A 21,352-nucleotide genomic window follows, 5' to 3' on the forward strand; every position below is an offset into this window, starting at 1 on the left:
AACTGCTCTTTTAAATGTAAGTTGTATTTCAGTTAGGAGCCATTTTCAAACGCTTTCTTGTAAGATTCCACAAATTTAATGATCTCTCTGTACATCATTAAGGGCATTACCAAACTGACAATTCTCAGACTACTTCAATTCAGCCACATATGCTGAAATGTTCTCCCCTTCCTTTCAAGTCCACTTATGAAACTTAAAGCGTTCTGCAATCAACAGTTTCCTTGGTCCTAAATGTTCCTGCATTAATTTGACAATAGCAGCAAGCATTATTTCTGCTAGTTTGGTTGAAGCAGTCAAACTTCAAAGCAAACTATTTGCCTTGTAACCCACTGAACTCAGTAAAATTGGTACTCATTTCTCATTAGCTATCTCATTTGCTTCAAAATATTGTTGAATTTGCTCGATATACATATTCCAGTTATCTTTTGTGTAACCAAACAAGTCAATTTTCCTGAGATAGCCAACAATTTCTACTTTTTTATTATCACCCAGTACTCACTCTTTATAAACTTGTGAATTTCTCAGTTTGCTGCCTTTTCTAAAAAAAAGCTTGATTGTGTCTTCCCTTCTGAAGAGCATGTGCTGCACTGCTTTTTGTAACTCAACCATCTCTTGCTGCATTTTTATTAGTTTGAAAATCATGCTGTGCATCAACAGGTCAATGGCCATCTCGGGTTCATTTTAAAAATACCTCATTGCCAATGTTATGTTTTGTAACTTTAATATATAAAACTAATTCAAAGGAAACCATGGGAGTCCAGGAATGGATGTCCTAACTTTGAGTTTACATTAAGTGAGATGTGCACGCATCACATGGTAGCGTGACGACATAAGCAATTCACGTATTTATACATATAATGTAATGAATTATTTAAATAAGCAAGAAAGATAAGCAACCAATATACAGTATATACAAAATTACTCAAATATTATTCTAATATTAAATACATAGCAGTAATAAAGATTGAACACAGAAACATGAAATGTATTGCTTTATTAGTATTAGCACCCAGAGTTTAATAACAGACACCTGAAGAATTCATACACAAATTGCATATTTTACCTTACATTAAATTAGTCTGCACACAAACCATTTCAATATACACTATGGACTTAAAACACAGGTGGTAAAACTATTAGATGAAAGCTTAGTAGGTTTCTCTTTTGTTTCTTTGATTGTTTTTAAAATGCAAATAATAACATTATATTTGTGGCTTAAACTATGCATTAAATTAACAGAAGGAAATTCTGTAAGATGCCAAGTTTTTGTTCTTTAATATTACTAGTTGGAATTTTAAAAATGCATAATATTGGGTTTATGACATGCTTTACTAATTGAAAAAGGTTTTTTCTGAATTATATGGAGACAATTTACTGCACGAATTGGAAATTAAGATAATCAATTCAGGAAGATTATGGTTCAATCTTCAAAAGATATTGTTTTGTCTTATCTCAGTCAGGCTGACAGTGAAAGTAGTGTAACTATTCATCAGTGGACCAAAGTCATACAGCAAAATATCCTGTCACAGTGCAAGTTTGAACATGTATGTGTGAGGGACATCGGCAAATATCACATCAGATACAGCAACACCACCTTCCAAAGATAAATAGCCAGCACAGCCCACTGTACCATATGGTCCATATGTTAGTATGAATCACTATCATCAGGAGAGGAGTGAGGGTGAGTGGGTGGTGCAGAAATATTAATTTTTATTATTAATTGTGTGTGATATGATCTCATAATGAAATTTGTATTGAGAGGTTATTTTTATAAATATGAAGGTACTAAAATATCATCTTCAAGATTAAGCAGATATAAAACACATCACTGTGGTTATCAAGTCTGATATTTTTTATTATTAATTTACATAGTTGGCAAGCAGAGATTCAGTGCCATGCCCTATCTGTCCTCTAAAGGATAATGGGAGGCCATCTTTTACAATTGTTGGGTAGGACTTTGTTGGATCAATGTATTTCTAAGTCAGGATGGTGTGTGACAAAGGAAGGATAGGGGTTGAGGGTTTGTGAAGGCTATTCAGGTTGCATTACAAGTTACTTGTAATAACATCCAAGCGGTGGATGAAGTGAAGATTTCATGCTGTGAAAGGGGTGCTAACCAGGTGGGCTGCTTCGTCCTAAAATGTGTGGATGATTCTGGGTGCTTTTGGAGCTGTAGTAACACTCTTTACTTGTGCCTTGTACACACTTTAACAAGGGCATTAACAAGCCAGGAAGTATACCACAGAATAACCAACTGCTAAACCAGAGGCCACAGTTTATATGTGTCTGATTCAGTGACACCCATTATGTGTTGATGCTGGGGATTTGAGACTAATAATGACACTAATTATCAAGGATCACTGGTTGGATGATCCCTTGGGCAGATTATCTCTGACGGCATTGTTCCTTTATGAGGGATGATTGATATGTTCGTGGCCTAAGGTAGGAGTCAATTTTCGAAAACCTAGCACATTTATTTTTCAACATAGTCCCCTCAACATTTACACACTTAGTCCAGTGGTCGTGGAGCATACGGAACCTGGACCTCCAGAAAGTGTCCACAGACGGGTGATTGTTAAGTTTGCGGCCTAGGGTAGAAGGAGATGAGTTATACAGCTCTTGTTACATGCACATGCAGGTCAACTCTGAGTGATTATGCAGAAAGTTTGAAGTTAATAACTCATCTGAATAATTCTTCAATTGATTATTTAGCCTTGAAGTAGTATAAATCCTTTTCTATAGCCTTACTTTTATCTGCTCCTCTTTTCCCATATTCAACAGATCATCTTCTATAATGTTTGCCATCTGCAGTGAGATTCCACTACCAGACACATCTTCTCTTCTGTCCCTTTTGAGCATTATGAAGAGACCATACCCACTGAACCTCCCAACTTCCCTCTTCTATCATCAGCCCTTTTCTCATGACATTGCCTTTGCAATACTTAAAATGTTGTTACTAACCAGGGATCCAAATACTGCTTCATGGAGTTGTAGATACGAAGAGCACAGAAACAGCCTCTTCACCCCATTGAGTCTGTGCTGATCATCAACCACTGATTCATACTAATCCTCCTTTTCTACCCACATTTTCATTAACTCCCTCCAAAATTCTTTATCTCACCCTCACACCAGGAGATATTTACAGTGGCCAATTATCTTTCCAAAATGCACGTCTTGGAATATAGAATGAACCAAGTCATCTAAAAGTAACCCACCTAGTTACTGCAGAAAGTGCAAATCCCACACAGGTAGGATTAAATCAGGGTCTCTGGTTCTGTGAGTCGGCTGCTGTATTTGTTATGCCTTTGTGTCACTCACTAATTCATTTGGACATTTTTCAGTATGATGAATTTCATTTGTACTATTAATCTGATCTCCTCTACAGTGAAGAAATAAAACATATTGGATAGCTGCTTTGCAGAGCACATCCATTCAATCTGCAAGGATGACACTGAGATTCTAGACTACATTACTTTAATTCTCCCTACCTCACCCAATCTGACTTCTGACTTACCTTTCATACTGTTCCAACAAAGTCCAACATAAACTTGAGGAACAGTAACTCATATTCCATCTAGGCATGTTATAGGCTTCGGGACTAAGTTTCAATTGCAGACAACCAGCCTTTCCAATCTGTGTCAGGATTAAGCGGATCTCCCATATAAAACATTAACTCAATTTCTCTATCTACGCAGATGCAACCAAATCTGATGAACCTTACTAATGTTCTCTTTTTCTTTTAGCACTACTGCATGTCACTATTTCAGCATAGTGTCTTTTGCCCTCCAATTACCCTCATTCCTTTCCTTACAGATTAGCTGTGATTCACTAGCATTCCCCTCTCTTAAGTGGTACTGAAACCTGCTTTGTCACATGGACAGCCTTGGATTCCTCCCTATCACCAACATTCCCTTTGTTCTCATCATCACCTCTCTCCCTCTCTGCAACTTAAAACTTGTTTGAGTCATCAACATGTAACATTAATTCTGCTTCTCTATTCACAGTCTATTCAGTGCCCACTTTGCATATTCTGTTTTTATTTCTCCTTAATCAATACTGCCATTCTTCCTCCTTTTCTTCCATTCTCTATCATTCCTTAATACCTTATATCTATAAATATTGAATCTTATACCTGCCCTTTTAGATAGGTCTCTGTTATTTCCACAACATCATAATCTTGTGTGATTTATTAGTCCTGCAGCTCGCCAGCCTTATTTAATATGGTTCTTGGATTTATAAGTGCACTGTAAGCCTCTCTCTATCTTTATCTAGTTCTGTCCATTTCCAGCATCTATTTCTATATCTTGATCTAGTGCTATTTATCTTTTGGGTCTATGTTTTTGCATCTTTCTTTTCTTCTATTCAACACCACATTTCTGTAGCATTAGCTTCTGGTATTCAGTTTCTTTTTGTCTATGGTTACATCAAGGCTGTAGTGAGGACAGTCCCAAATTTGGACATCCTTGAGTGAGCTAACAGATGAACAAGTTCTGCATAATAGTACCATCATTGGCACCTTCTATCAGTTTGCTGATGATTGATGGATCTTGTGCTTGAACTATGTTTCCTTCTTTTTCGTAGAAAGACATCTGTGTAACCAATGGTGATCTCAGGCATTTCCAGAGGAGATTTGTAAAATCATATAAGTAAGGCTTTCAACTGATCCCTGAGTTTGTGATAAATCATTAATTCACATCCAATTTCACTGTCTTTTAACCAAAAGTAATCTTCTTGTTGATGGATAGATTGAAAAAAAGAGCACACTACTACATAGGGTAGAACAGGTTTGCAGTGCTGTTTGGAACTGGAAGGCTAGATTATCTGTCTGACGAAGAAAGATATATCAGTGCTGGTCTATCAGCCAACTTATGACAGTGAATGATGATAGAATTGGTTACTTGACTTTGACCGACAATAGAATAAAAATAAGATTATAAAAACACAAAGATAGCACACATGACCAGGAGTAAACTTTTCAGCATTGCGTATCTACATTGCTGATTGTTATCTCAACTCCATTTACCAGCCTTTGCTTATTTCCCTTGATATCCTTATATAAAATAAATCTGCCTTGTCCTGAAAGTTCAGTATGTTTTAGCAATCATAGTGCTTCAAGGGAAGGTCATTTCAGATTCCTAACACAATTTAGGGAAAAGTAGTTACTGATTTTGCTTCTGATTATCTTAGTTCAAATTAGAAGATTATGTCCTTTCTTCCTGATAACTTACCAAAAGAAATTGTTCATTTGTGTTTCCCCTATCAAATCCATGTGTTCTTTTGAATACCTTAGCAAAATCATCACTCAGCCTTCTCACCTCGAGGGAACGCAAGATAGTTTATCTAATTTGCCCTTGTAATTTAATCCAGTAACCTCCAATATTAAGCTAATGATATAACTTGCCAGAATAGATAGCAAAAGGAAAACAAAAATAGGGAAGTGAAGTGATGGTTAGGTAAGAAGCAATTTTTAAAAGGCAAACTTTGAGGTAAATAAGTCAGAAGCAATGTAAAGTTTAGACATACGTAAGAGAGACAGGAGAGATGGAGCAGTAAATTCATGAACAAGGCTTAATCAAAGGAAGTTACTGATCTTCTTCACTTATGGGTTGGCTTGAGATTCCAGAAGCAACAATTGCAAAAAAAATCTCAGGGAAGAATGTTCTTAAGTAGACAAATGCCTTCGGTGTAGGATTTCCAATCAACACCTCTTTGCTGCCTCTGTTCACTGTGTACAATACTTCCTCAGCTACTTCCACTGGATGAACACCATAAGCCAACTTCCTGAAGAAAACTAAGTAGCACAAAACAAAGAAATTATTAACATCTCTTCCAACTTCATTTTATGTCCCTTGCTCTATCTCCCCAGTTATTCTCAATGTGTTTCTTTCAAAAATGAGTTTGTACCTTTCAACCGTTGATTCATTTTTAATTAATGCAGTAGAATTCAATGAAGTGCAAAATATTTAATGTCTTCTCGCCAATATCCAAAAAACACAATTAGTTATCATAATGCCATATACTGGAATTTACAGAAACTAAAGTCCTGTCCAATTTTTTATGCAGTTTTTGCATTTCAAAATAAATCTTATTACAGTTGAAATGTTTTGGAATATTTCTGACAAATCATATGGTACTAACTGAATTTGCGTCAGACGGGTTAGTCAGTTAATATTTGCAATCCACAGCAACCATTATGAGTGGTCTGTAATAAGAACAATATAATTTTCCCAAAATGAGAATGTCTTAAAATCCCGTGGTTTGGCTGATTGCAATATTTGGCTGTGTTTGTAAATCACACTTGAAAGTGGAAAATACTTTAAGTTGCTTGCAACAGGTAAGGATAGAAGTAATTACATTGCAGAGTTACATATAACAGATATGGATGTGAGAAGGAACACAATGAGAAGAATTTGTTCACGTACATTTCTGGAGAAACTGTGCTCTGTAGTGCATGCAAACATTCGATCCTTCAGTTCACCTCTATATTAATCTGATTTATATTGGGGAAACCAAACACAAATCGGGGGAACACTTTGCATTTTGTCTACAATGTCCTGATTTTCCATTGATATAATGCATGTAACACTTCATTCCATTCCTAATCTTTTTGCCTTTAACTTCCCACATTGTTCCAGGAAGGCTCAGCATGAGCTCAACAAACAACACCACGACAGCATTGGTGGTGCAAGTGTGGTGGCTCCTCTAGTTCCACAGGTGACATATTGGTGATAGCTGGTTAAGAACTTCCTCAAGCTGGCCTGGTTGAAGTCCCCCACAGTGATCAGAAGGCATCAGCATGCACTGTTTTATGACTGCTGATCTTAGCGTTCAGCTTCTCTAGTGCCTGCCTGACGTTGGCCAAGGGTGGAATGCACACTGTCACCAGGAAGATGGCAGAAAACTTCCTAAGCAGGTAAAATGGATGACACTTGACCACTAGGTGTTCCAGGTCAGGTGAGCAGGGCTGAAACAGAACTGCCACATCTCACCAGCACAATAAAATACACTCTGCCTCCTCCACCTTTAAAAGATTCAGATGTTCTGTCTTTGTGGTGGATGGTGAAGCCCTCATGTTGTAGCACTATGTCTGAAATAGTGGGGGTGAGCCATATTTCCATTAAGCAAAGTCCCTGATGTCCCTGACTGTATTTCCATAACCAGTGTAGTAGGGAGTGGAGTCCAAAGGGTTCTTTGTTTCAATTTTACTTGAAGACCAGCATGTTTTCTGTGCTTCCTTTTACATTAAAGGGAAACTGCACTCCTGACTCAATTCTGCAGACCATCAATTTTGAGGATCGATAGATATTTAATTTTTTTTTAACTTTCAAACGATGTTGCTTAATGAAGTGTCCATGGCTATGATTGTGGATTTCAGCTGTAGTAGTCATAAACAGGAATATTTGATGATTCTCTTCAGAGCTGAATGCAAAACATTTGCCACTTTCTGGCTCCATCTTGGCCCAGAATCTCTTTCCACAGATGCTGTGGAATACTTCCAGCATTTGCAATTTTTACCTCAGATTTCTAGCATCTACAATTTTTGATTCTGATTCAGAATTCCTGCCTGTCCATCACAATGTTTATCAAGGATAAAAACCTGGGAATCCCTCAAGCTCATATAGATGTCCCTGTTTTCAAGGAGAATAATATCTGGGCAGGATCCAGGAATATAGTCCGAAGTATTGTTGTAGCACATCATGCCTGCTCTTTAAAATATTTCTGAAAGCTTAAAATTGCTGTCAACATCAGACCCGTACTTCAGTGTCAGACAGTCATGAACAAGTACCCACCTGTACTAGAGCCTAGAGTTGTATAACGATAGACCTATCATTGTACAAGATGGTACTGCATCCCAAAGTTAGAAAATAACATTCTTGTTCCCACTAGAACTACCGTCCATACCAATGTTATAAAATGACTACCGTAATGTGTCTCTAACAGTACTCTGCAACAATGTAAGACAATTACAGACCAGTACCCACTACTACTATACCCCAGGATTATGGAGTGAGAGACCTATTCTCACTGTTTCTGTACTGTTAAGTTATACATCAATAGATCTGTACTAATACACAGTGACAAACTGCTTGGTTCATATTTGTCACTATAACACTTGCAGTTCTCTATCCAGTGTCGTACAGTGACGTGCCAATACCTACCATTAATGGAGCTCACTGTTAATGAAAGATCTGTACCCCTGAACATAAAGTTATAAAGTGATTAGCTTGTTCTCAACAGTGATGTGACGGTGTAACAGACCTGCACTTTGAAGTATTGCATCACTGTTCCAAGATTTAGTTTAAACCCTTGTTATATAAGGAAATAACTGGTCTCATCAGCAGTTTATCCCTGTTATATACAAACTGGTCTGTATTCCAGCTCCACACAATGACTTACCTGTACCAACTGTTTATACTACACTATACACAGTGGATTCTGGTTAATTGGTCTATCAGTTAATTGGGCAGCCATTTATTTGGGACAACTCTTAAAGAACAAAAACTAATCAAGAAAATAGCTTGGATTTGTTTTGTTTATTTGAACCCAATGCCACTTAATTGGGACAGGAGATTGTTGCTGAACAGTTTCTTCCTAGCGTCAGACATGTGAACTTGTGGGGCTGTTAGACACAACACCGTACTTAGACTGAACAGTTTTTAATTACCACCAGTTGCACATGTTTGTGTTTGTAAAGCAGTGATCTTTGTCACTGATAGTTGGCAAGGAATAAGCAGTAAGACAATTTATAATTGTTTTGCTCATTTTGGTTTGAAACATTCGGTCTTGGAGATGCCAGAAATGGCTGGAAGTGAAAATAAAACAATTTCACTACTTCAACAACTTAGAAACTAGGAAGAATTTGAAGGTATTGGCAATCATTTTGAATGTTACAATGAAAGTAAAGATTTGGAGGATGCAATCATTGATAACATTGTATGATAGTAGTCAGTTATCTGCACTAGGTGTCTGTGCGATTTTGTTCATATATAATTAATCAAAAGAACAGGGTAGCATGTCAAAGCGATGCTCCAAGGTGTGGCTGCTGTCACATACAAACCGATATTTGGAACCACAGATGAGAACTGAGTGTCTGGTGGGGACCCAAGGTGAGTGAGCTGCCCCAGAATGGACATGAAAAGCTCCTTCACCAGAGACGCTACCCTCTCTGGGAACCCTATGGCAGTGAACACAGGGTGCATTCCTTGTCAATAATTATTTGGAACTAATACATTATTTTATAGTATTGTATTAGCATTGTAATGTTCTAATTAGTTCTATATTTCATTTAAATACATAATTCGTTACTCAGTGAAACAATGATTTGTCTTTTTTATACCTTTTTAACTATTTCCATGAAACTTTGGCTAATTGGGGCAGCCACGTAATTGGGCCAAACTGTACTTGTCGCACTATGTTTCAATTAACTGGAATCCTATGTATATGACACAGTAAGAGACCAAAATCCAAACAAATGTTTACCTGAATGCTAAAAAAATTGTCAGACCATTCCCAGCAATATTATACCTGAATTATACAGTGACAGTGTTGTAAATAGCATTGCTCTAATGCAGTATTACACAGTGACAGGTCTCTACCCAACAATACTGTACCACTCTAATATTTAGTGACAGTGACAGTACTTAGTGACAGTACTCTACCAGTACTGTACCCAGTTTTATTCAGTGACTGGCCTACAGCCACTAATACCGTCATCCCTCCATTGTAAGAGACTGACTTATTCCCACCTGTACTATACCATACTACACTGTACTACGCCCCGCCGTTACACGAGAACAGTGCAGGAAGCGACAGACCTGTATCCCTGGGTCTCGAGCTCTTACATTTCATGATCTGGGCACAGGACCTTTCTGTTTCTGATTCCATGTTTCATTTGACCCTAAGTCTCTGGTCCCAAGCCCCAAGTGCAGTCTGGTCTTTGAAACTCCAGTTCTTTAGCCAGGCTCCGTTACCCAACAGGGGATACAAGGACTACCTAAGCTGGCAATGCTGAGCATAAAGCAGAAGGATTCAGAATAAAGGTTTGCAATCAAATAGGTTTTGCAGATTGTTTGATTGCAGGTGGTACTGCAAGCAGACTACAGGGAGTTAGGAAGGAAGTTGAGAAACAGGACCATAAAGCTAGTCATCTCAGCATGACTGCCTGTGCCACGTGACAGTGAGTATAGGAATAGAGTGAGGTGGAGGATAAATGTGTGGCTGGGGGATTGGAGGAGGGGGCAGTGGTTCAGATTTCCAGAACATTGGGACCTCTTTTAGGGTGGGAGTGACCTGTACAAGAAGGATGGGTTGCACTTGAATCCCAGGGGAACAAATATCCTGGTGGGGAGGTTTGCTAGGCAATTGGGGAGAGTTTAAACTAGGATTGCTGGGGGGTGGGAACCAAACTGAAGAGACGGAGGAAGAGGCATTTGGCTCACAAATAGAGAAAGCTTGGAGAGAGTGCAAGAGGGAGATAGGCAGATGATAGAGAAGGAACGCGCTCAGACCGATGGTTTGAGATGTGCCTATTTTAATGCAAGGAGTATTATGAACTAAGTGGACAAGCTTAAAGCATAGATCAGGTATGGAGCTATGATGCTGTGGCCATTACAGAAACTTGGATGGCTCAGAGACAAGAATGGTTACTTCGAATGCCAGGCTTTAGATGTTTCAGAAAGGACAGGGAGGGAGGCAAAAGAGGTGGGAGCATGGCACTGTTGATCAGAGATAGTGTCACAGATGCAGAAAAGGAGGAAGTTATGGAGGGATTGTCTACGGAGACTACGTGGGTGGAAGTTAGGTACAGGAAGGGGTCAATAACTCTACTGGGTGTTTTTTATAGACCACCCAATAGTAACAGGGACTTTGAGGAGCAGATAGGGAGACAGATTCTGGAAAGGTGCAGTAATAACAGGGTTGTCATGGTGGGAGATTTTAATTTCCCAAATATCGATTGGCATCTCCCTAGAGCAAGGGGTTTAGATGGGGTGGAGTTCGTTAGGTGTGTTCAAGAAGATTTCTTGACACAATATGTAGATAAGCCTACAAGAGAAGAAGTTGTACTTGATCTGGTATTGGGAAATGAACCTGGTCAGGTGTCAGATCTCTCAGTGGGAGATCATTTTGGAGATAGTGATCACAATTCTATCTCCACTCTCATAGCATTGGAGAGGGATAGGAACAGACAAGTTAGGAAAGTATTTAATTGGAGTAAGGGGAAATATGAGGCTATCAGGCAGGAACCTGGAAGCATAAATTGGGAACAGATGTTCTCAGGGAAATGTATGGAAGAAATGTGGCAAATGTTCAGGGGATAGATGGTAGGGAAAGAATTGTAGGGTACAGGAACCGTGGTGTAACAGGCTGTTGTAAATCTAGTCAAGAAGAAAAGAAGAGCTTACGAAAGGTTCAAAAGACTAGGTAATGAAAGAGATCCAGAAGATTATAAGGCTAGCAGGAAGGAGTTTAAGAATGAAATCAGCAGAGCCAGAAGAGCCCATGAGAAGGCCTTGGCAGACAGGATTAAAGAAAACCCTAAGGTGAAGTGCAAGAGGATAAGATGTAAGAGAATAGGATCATTCAAGTGTGACAATGGAAAAGTGTGTACGGAACCAGAGAAGATAACAGAGGTACTTAATGAATACATTGTTTCAGTATTCACTATGGAAAAGGATCTTGGCAATTGTAGGGATCAATTATAGTGGACTGAAAAACTTGAGCATGTAGATATTAAGGAAGAGAATGTGCTGGAGCTTTTGGAAAGCATCAAGTTGGATAAGTCACTGGGACAGGATGAGATGTACCCCAGGCTACTGTGGGAAGCGAGGGAGGAGACTGCTGAGCCTCTGGCGATGATCCTTGCATCATCAATGGGGATGGGAGAGGTTCTGGAGGATTGGAGGGTTGCAGATGTTGCTCCATTATTCAAGAAAGGGAGTAGAGATAGCCCAGGAAATTATGGCCCAGTGAGTCTTATTCAGCGGTTGGTAAGTTGATGGAGAAGATCCTGAGAGGCAGGATTTATGAATATTTGGAGAGGCATAACATGATTAGGAATAGTCAGCATGGCTTTGTCAAAGGCAGGTCGTGCCTTACGAGTCTGATTGAATTTTTTGAGGATGTGACTAAACACATTGATGAAGGTAGAGCAGTAGATGTAGTGTATATGGATTTCAGCAAGGCACTTGACAAGGTACCCCATGCAAGGCTTATTGAGAAAATAAGGAGGCATGGGATCCAAGGAGACATTGCTTTGTGGATCCAGAACTGGCTTGCCCACAGGAGGCAAAGAGTGGTTGTAGACAGATCATTTTCTGCATGGAGGTCGGTCACCAGTGGTGTGCCTCAGGGATCTGTTCTGGGACCCCTACTTTTCATGATTTTTATAAATGACCTGGATGAAGAAGTGAAGGGATGGATTGGTAAACTTGCTGATGACACAAAGTTTGGGGGTGTTGTGGATATTGCAGAGGGCTGTCAGAGGTTACAGTGGGACATTGATAGGATGCAAAACTGGGCTGAGAATTGGCAGATAGAGATCAACCCAGATAAGTGTGAAGTGGTTCATTTTGGTAGGTCAAATATGATGGCAGAATATAGTACTAATCGTAAGACTCTGAGCAGTGTGGAGGATCAGAGGGATCTTGGGGTCCAAATCCATAGGACACTCAAAGCAGCTGTGCAGGTTGACTCTGTGGTTAAAAAAGCATACGGTGTATTGGCCCTCATTAATGGATTGAATTTAGGAGCCAAGGGGTAACGTTGCAACTATATAGGACCCTGGTCGGACCCCACTTGGGGTACTGTGCTCTGTTCTTGTCGCCTCACTATACGAAGGATGTGGAAACCATAGAAAGGGAGCAGAGGAGATTTACAAGGATGTTTCCTGGATTGGGGAGTACGCTTTTTGAGAATAGGTTGAGTGAACTCGTCCTTTTCTCCTTGGAGCGACAGAAGATGAGAGGTGACTTGATAGAGGTGTATAACATGTTAAGAGGCATTAATCATGTTGATAATCAGAGGTTTTTTCCCAGAGCTGAAATGGCTAGCACAAGAGGGTACAGTTTTAAGGTGCTTGGAAGTAGGTACAGAGGAGATGTCAGGGGTAAGTTTTTTATGCAGAGAGTGGTGAGTGCGTGGAATGGGCTGCCAGCGATGGTGGTGGAGGCAGATATGATAGGGTCTTTATAGAGAGACTCCTGGACATGAACATGTAGCTCAGAAAAATAGAGGGCTTTGGGCAATCCTAGATCATTTCTAAGGTAAGGACATGTTCAGCACAACTTTGTGGGCCGAAGGGCCTGTATCGTGCTGCAGGTTTCCCATGTTTCTATTAATAAATAATAACGACAAAGGAAGCCTTTGGTCTGCGGTGTGGCTACATGGCAGAGCATAAAGTAACTAGGTTTATAGTGACTTGTATGAAGACATCATAATTATTTCTTTAAAGCTATTAGGTCTGGTCAGAACTTACTCATTATTTCACGCAGCCTCTTTGGTTTAAGAGAAATTTGACACACCATATCAAAGTCATAGGAGATAGCTAAATTTCCTCCTAGATATGAAACTATTATATAGAAATGTTGGCAGCACTAATCCAATCAGCAAACTTCCCTTTGGTTCCTCCTATATTTCCCACTTTTTCTGCATTTTAAAAGCTCTATTCCCAGGTCTAGTGAGAGGCCACTGATCCAATATGTTACCTGTTTCCCTCACTGCAGTTGCTGCTTGATCTTTTATGTATCTCCCCACTCTCTTTGTTTACACATTCTAGTATCAGTGAAAGTTTGCATTTGTGAAATGTCTTATTCCTTGAAATACCACCATTAAGGACCCAAATCCCTTCTTTAAGTACTCTCATCATCCAGGACATTCCCTCTTCTCATTACTACCATCAGGAAGGAGGTTCAGTACCCAGAAGACCCACACTGAATGTTTTTGGAACAGCTTCTTCCCCTCTGCCATTAGATGACTGAACTGTCCATGAACCCATAACACTACCTAGCTCTTACTCATTTGCACTATTTATTTACTTGTTTGCTTATTATTGTAATTTATAGTCATTTTTAATGTCTTGCACTGTACTGCTGCCACAAAACAACTCATTTCATGACATATGATAGTAATAATAAACCTGATTCTGATTTTGAAAATGAAATTTGCAATTTAAAAATGTAATTTTAATTTTAGTTTGTCTCAATCACTCTGTAAAAATGGAATTCCTAAAATAAATTGGTTTGAACCATCAGAAGTCTCGGACTCAGTAACGCCTGTGGATGTAGGATACATTTCAATTAAAGAAATCTCATGCAGACGGACTCATTTCCCCTTTTTCAAAATGTCTTGATCCATTTAAAAACAGTGAATAATTATGATGATTCTTACATTTCCAAATGGATGCCTCCCAGTTCCCTGTTTCTGGCATTTGGTGATAAGAACGAATGAACGTTGGGCTCACGGTGCTCACAGTAATGCCATACTCTGAAACTTCAGCCCGTAGGCAATCAAAAAAGGCTTGTAGTGCATGCTTAGATGCAGCATCTTGAAAACGAAATAGAGCATTGTCAAAACAATCTAAATCACAGTCAGGTTTTAGCATTAATTCTCTGTATGTATCTTGTAATTTTGATCGTTCATTATTTTTATCGCATTAACTTGGTTGAAATGTTATGAAAGGTTGGGATACTGACTTATTCTATTAAAATGCCAGTGTCTCCACTTAAAGTTATTATGTCAAAGTTATGTAAAGTACAAGCTTCAGGTTATTCAATCATTCAATTTTACACTGTCACAGTCCTGTTTGAGTAGCAAGATAAAGAATGAATGTATCTCTAGCTTAGGGTCAGGGCCACAGGTCAGAAGCATGCACCATTTTAAATTTGCTTTGCATGTAGTTAGTGTGATGTCTGGCATGTGATATCTGCATGCACTGATGTCCTGTCTTTATTATAGTAACAGGCATGCAGATCAAATTCACTGCAAGTCTTACAAGCTGCACGGAATGGAAGTCCTAATTTTCCTTGGATACTGTTGATCAGCACAATTTGACCATTATGTCTTGCAATCATCGATGGAAGAAGCTCTGTGAAGAGGAAGAACTGCTGTTCACCTGACTGTGAAAAATCTAAGCTGAAATTATTGTAAATTCATTCAACTCTCATGACGTTATCCACAAATAAAATATTAAGCCTTGAATTAAACAAGTTGGTTGTGACTCCTTTCAAGTACTGTCCTTTCGGGACTGTAACGTCACTGAATTATTTGATGTTATCTCACAACTCTCCTTTTTCTATTGAGAGGTTATGTAGTCTGATACTACTACATCGATCTTCTTCTGGTCTCTGTGTTACTCGTGACCAACTGTCACTTCATTCTAAAAGTATCAATCAGAGTAATTATGATTTCTGTGTCCCATAGGATCAATCTGATAATTGATCTACATTATATTTCTTCAACAGTTTTTAGCCATGAATACAACGCTGATTGCCACTTTCTGAATTTAAACCATGTTTCTAATATTTTTCATTGCCAAATTCTTCCAGGGTTTGGGAACTTCAGTTTTAATGCATTTGGCATTTTGAAAAATGCACAGGACTTCCAGTTCCTAGACAAAATAGACCTGGTTCCAACAAGTTTCTCTGAATAACTATATCTATCCCCAGGGGCGACTAACAGCTTCCTGATTGGAGTTGCTTGGTGTCTAATTTTCTCTCTGCCTTCATTCTATCCAGTTCATGTGAGTATCTGCCTCAGAGTTCTATACGTGACTCATGATTCCAAATGTTCACATTTCATTTCCATTACAAGCCATTTACATCAGGTCGCTTAAGGACATTAAACATTATGGATACCAACAATTAGGTATTCTTTCCATCGTGTAAGAAAATCTGATTTGTATTATCTTACTAGCTGCGAGGTTAAGACTACAGTATACCTTTAGTTAGAGAAATAGGTCCAAAATAATTAGCATCCATTATCTTCTTGTCCATTTCAAAAGGGACATTGAGGGCAGCTCCTTTAACTTTCAGGCTGCTGTTGTTAATGAGCACATCCACACATCCAAAGGATTCAAGGATTTCCTTGGCTTTCTCCGGGATGCTCTCTGTTTCACTGAGATCCAGAAGTACTATCTTCGGACTGAATGTCTATAAAAATAAGTCACCAATTACTTCTTCACATATTGTTGTTGTATTCAAGATTCCTACAAAGTTTTTCTTTATACAGTTAGAAATGTATTAAATAAAAAAAGTCATAAAATACAAACCATGTAAACTGACTTCCATTCCATATTAGAACTTAAGAAGTAGCAGGTACAGGCCATCATTATTGGAATCTTGTCACTAAGAACAAGGTTTTGCAGCTAATTGCTATGTTACACAGGTTATATTTAGTAAAAATGTATCTATTGACTTTTTTAAAAACAAGTCTATTCTTCTCCAATCTCATTTGCAGTTTGGTAGCAATGCTGATCAGGGAACCTGTCACTATCACTAATTTATGTATAATATAACAAATGCATGTCATCTCCATCAGCAACAAGTTCTTCTACGTTAGTGCATTTTTTTCATTTTTTTTCCATGACTGTTGGTCAAAATCTTTTAAATTACTACTTCATGGTGCTGTAGGATTACTGCTGCCACAGACTGCACAGATTCCAGAAGAATGGAATCATTAACACCCACTCAGTGTTCTTCGAGTAAGTAATAAATGGTGGCAATCTCAGGGCATTTCTTTAGCTTTTTTCACCCGTGCACAAGAGGCTCATAGAGATATGATACACATTTGTTATGAGAACATCATTTCCCTCAAAGTTTTATCTGGCAAATATCTGGCGCCATTTTCCTTGATTACACTAATTTTGTTCCTCTTCTTTTCATTTGAGATAGCGTACTGTATATCAGTTTTGTCCTTCACTTAGTTGCAATTTATTTTTAAATTAGTCTGAATTGACAATACTCCATGATTGTATCTAAATAGAATCCAGTTTCTTTTATTTTTTCATATTTATATTTTTCAACAAATAATCAGTCACACAGAATGTCAAACAGATTAGCAAAATCACACTTAAAATGTTTGATAATGAGAAGTGAAAAATGCTGTACGAAAACTATTGTTCATTTTCAATTACAAGATGAGTCTGTCTGAAATTGGTATGGAAATTGTCAGAGAGATATAATGTACATAAAAACTACTTACCTGGCTAGGGTCTGCAACAGCAAGTAGAGCCTCTTGCAGGGCTTCTAACTTATCCCAATCATTGCCACAAAGGACAACACGGCCTCCCCCACTGTGGAAAACTCTGGAACATTCTGTTAATTATTATATGAACAAGAACAGTACTTAATGAAAATGGACATAAACCCCAGTTAGTATATTTTAATCAAATGTAATTATCACTTTCCAACTGTTGCAGTTTTGAAGAAAGATCTTTCATCTGAAACAAATAAAAAAGGATTAGCAACACATACAAAATGCTGTGGAATGCAGCAGGCCAGGCAACATCTATAGGAAGCAGCACAGTTGACATTTTGGGCCGAGACCCTTCGTCAGGACGAACGAAAGGTCTCGGCCCGAAATGTCGACTGTGCTTCTTCCTATAGATGCTGCCTGGCCTGCTGTGTTCCACCAGCATTTTGTGTGTGTTACTTGAATTTCCAGCATCTGCAGATTTCCTCGTGTTTGTGTTTAAAAAAAGATTAGCTTTTGTTATAGGATTTGTCATATGTACATCAAACCATACAGTGAGACATGTGTCATTTGCATCAAATCAAATCATTGAGCTTTATGCTGGGGGCAGCCCACAAGTGTCGCCACACTTCCAGCATCAACATAGCATGCCCATAACTTACTAACACTAACCATACGTCTTTGGAATGGTCTAAAACCAGAGCACCCAGAGGAAATCTGGTCATGGGGAGAATGTACAAGCTTCTTGCAGACAACCACAAGAATCAAACTCTGTTCAGTGATTGATGGTGCTGAAAAGCGATTACAGTAACCACTATGCTACCATGCCATCCACTTCTCTTTGCACAGATGCTGTCTGACCTGCTGATTCAATTCTTGTTTGTAGTCATCCTTCATGATCAGAAGCAGGCTGAATCGAATGTGTCAGCCCTGCCGCACTATTAGCAGACTTATATTTGAATCAGAAGGTTGTAGATTCAAATCCCACTAAAGAGATTTCCAAAGAACTGTAAAAAGTCTACAGGAGAGAAAACTAGCTCATTTGGCCAATCTGATGTACACTCAGTGGCCACTTTATTAGGTACACCTGTACATCTGCACATTAATGGAAATATCTAATCAATCTTATGGCAGCAACTCAATGCATAAAAGCATGCAGGCATGGTTAAGAGGTTTAATTCCTGTTCAGATCAAACATCAGAATGGGGAAGAAATGTGATCTAAATAACTTTGACCAATAATAATTGTTGGTGCGAGGCAGGGGTTGAATATCTCAGAAACTGCTGATCTCCTGGGATTTTCACTCACAACAGTCTCTGGAGTTTACAGAGAATGCTGCAAAAGAACATAAAAACATGCGGTGAATGGCAGTTCTGTGGATGGAAATTGCCTTGTTAATTAGAGAGGTCAGAGGAGAATGGCCAGACTGGTTCAAGCTGACAGGAAAGCAACTGTAACTCAAATAACCACTTGTTGCAACAGTGGTGTGCAGAGGAGCATCTCTGACGAGCATCATCTACAGCAGCAGAAGAGGAGTCCTTGTGTAAGACTCCCAGAAGGCTAGCTTACAGGTTGAGTCTGTGGTAAAGAAGGAAAATGTAATGTTGGAATTTATTTCAAGGGGAGCTGAATATAAAAGCAAGGAGATGATGCTGAGGCTTTATAAGACACTAGTCAGGCTGCACTTGGAGTATTGTCAACAGTTTTGGGCTCCATATCTCAGAAAGGATGTATTGTCGTTGGAAAGAGTTCACGAGGATGTTTCCAGGAATTAAGGGGTTAACATATGAGGCACATTTGGCAGCTTTGGGCCTGCACTCACTGGAATTTTAAAAATGTGGGGAATCTCATTGAAACCTACCAAACGTTGAAAGGACTAGATAGGGTGGATGTGGAGAGGATGATTCCTCTGGTGGGAGTGTCCAGAACTAGAGGACACAGCCTCAAAATTGAGGGGTGACCTTTTAGAACAGAGGTATGTGTTGTATTCTTTATACATACCGTGGGTTACTCATAAAGACACATATTCTGGAAGAACATAACTAGAACTTTTATTTAATGGTAAACAGCAACCACGTTTTAACACACAAGCTTCTCGATCACTCTGTCAGTTCTGCGCATGCTCATAGCTCCATCCAATCACATTCTTATACATGACATGTGATATCGCCACATCTTCCTTTCCTTAAAAAGGAAAACAATTAGCAACATTAATCAAAACAAATGCATAATTTAACATGTCTCTATCAGTCTCTCTGGGGGTTTACGAACACAAGCAGACCTTCTAAGTGGTTCACACAGTACCCGTGTTTCATTGTTATTTTCATGTTTTGTCTGGTCTGCATCAGTTAACAGAAACTCTGAAGTTGGCCCTTTCTTGAGGTCTTTGAGAAGAAATCGAAATTCATTCATTAACTGTGTGATCTCTTTTTTATGCTGAGACTTCATCATTTCAATAAAACTTCTCAATTCCTTCTCTTGTGCGTTCACTTCTTCAATTGGATCCTGATTCTTGTCACTCTTTGGCTTCAGATCAGTATCATACTGTACCGGCAAGTTTGGTTTTGGTAGCAATGCTTTGTCAGATGCTGGTAACAAAGGGATGGGTCTGGGATCTTTCTGTATGACTTCCTTTACTTTTGCCACGTTAGAATCAAATTCTGTACTCTCTCACTCTTTCATCAAGTCACTGTATTCTGACTCTGTGTCACTATCCAGGACTAATACTCTTTTCACCAAATTCAGTCTCTCATAGACAGATAAACCCAGTATTGACTGTACATTTTTTGGCACAACCATAAATGAAAGAGTGTGCACACTATTTTTGTGTGATACTTTCGCCACACATGTTCCTTTAACTGGAATGTCTGCACCTGAATACCCAGTCACTTTTATATTTGTCTGGTCCTGGCTTTAATGCATTAAACTCAGATTCTGCAAGAACATTTACTTGTGCTCCAGTATCCAGTTTAAACAAAATAATGTTTTGGTTCACTTGCAGTGGCATAGTCCAGTCATTTCTTACTTAGTTTTCACAAAGCACATCTATGTAAAACTCCTCATGCTGATTTTCAAGCACTGAGTTTACGTGTTTTATTTCCTATCTACATCTATAACAGCGTGAAAAATGATTACTCTTACCACAGTCGTTGCACATTTTTCCATACGCTGGACACTTTTTAGGTCGGTGCTCCCACCCAAAGAGATCACAAAGATTTTTTCTTTCAGATGACATCTTGCTCTTTGTTGGTTTCGCTGCCATTACATTATTTTTTCTGACATAAAAGAAGAAGAAGGCCCTTAACTCCAAGTGGAGTCATCGGGATGTTGTCGTGACAGTGTTTTTTTTTAACTTTCTTATTTTTACGAGGCCGAGTTGCTAGCTTGATGCTTAACCTAGCACAGATGGAAAGAGTGCAAGGGGGCCGCTGGGTTCGAACTCAGGACCCTTCACTCCAAAGTCTGGTGCTGATGCCACTACACCACTAGCTGGCTTTTTTTTCTTCTCTAACATGTTCGCGGTTATTCACAGCATGTACGCTGCAGTTCTGAATAAATAGCTCTTTACCCTGCAACTTTACGGACTCTGAAGCTCTGCAGAGAATCAAAGCTTTTTCCAGATTTATGTCTGGTTCTCTTAAGATTCTTTCTCTCTGAGCATTATCCAGGATGCCACAAACAATTCTGTCTTTAATGAGAGAGTCCGTCAGCTCTGCAAACTTGCATGTTTTACTGTGATTTCTCAATTCCGTAACAAATTGATCAATCGTTTGACCAGCTTTCTTCTTGCATGTAAAGAATTTGTACCATTCATACGTCGCATTGTGCTTCGGTATACAAAATGCTTCAAACTTGTCGATTATCACTTTTTGATTCAAATTATCTCCATTTTCAATAGTAACATGGTTATATACCTTAATTGTGTCATTCCCAATCACGTGAAGTAGGATCGCTGCTTTCTCGATCATTCTGTCAGTTCTGCGCATGCTCACAGCTCCGTCCACACCACAGTGATATCACCACAGTAAGAAGGAATTTTTTTTAGGCAGAGAGTAGTAGATCAGTGGAATGCCCTGCTACAGACTGCAGTGGGGCCAAAGTCCGTAGGTAAAAGTGGAAGTTGATAGTTTCCTGGTTGGTCAGGGCATCAAAGGAAATGGTGAGA

At 38.9% G+C, this 21,352-nt stretch overlaps 1 protein-coding gene across 6 annotated transcripts in view; it reads right to left on the reverse strand.

Annotated features, from left to right (window-relative positions):
• Nucleotides 1–962: 962 nt before the first annotated feature.
• dhrs7cb (dehydrogenase/reductase (SDR family) member 7Cb) overlaps nt 963–21,352 on the reverse strand; it is a 35,120-nt gene continuing 14,730 nt past the window's right edge. For 2 of the 6 annotated variants that reach the window (XM_059948857.1, XM_059948856.1), the window contains exons 4-8: nt 17,197–17,309; nt 15,935–16,145; nt 14,990–15,082; nt 14,386–14,541; nt 2,446–5,791 (exon numbers count right to left, since the gene is read on the reverse strand). In XM_059948857.1, the coding sequence (XP_059804840.1) occupies nt 5,583–5,791; nt 14,386–14,541; nt 14,990–15,082; nt 15,935–16,145; nt 17,197–17,309 (782 nt within the window). In that variant the 3' untranslated portion in view covers nt 2,446–5,582. Of the gene's footprint in view, nt 5,792–14,385; nt 14,542–14,989; nt 15,083–15,934; nt 16,146–17,196; nt 17,310–20,328; nt 20,463–21,352 lie in introns of all 6 variants that reach the window. The other 4 variants (XM_059948860.1, XM_059948859.1, XM_059948858.1 and 1 more) reach the window with 4 other exon arrangements.

The sequence above is a fragment of the Hypanus sabinus genome, chromosome 23 (genome assembly GCF_030144855.1).
Source record: "Hypanus sabinus isolate sHypSab1 chromosome 23, sHypSab1.hap1, whole genome shotgun sequence".
Taxonomy (NCBI): Eukaryota; Metazoa; Chordata; class Chondrichthyes; order Myliobatiformes; family Dasyatidae; genus Hypanus; species Hypanus sabinus.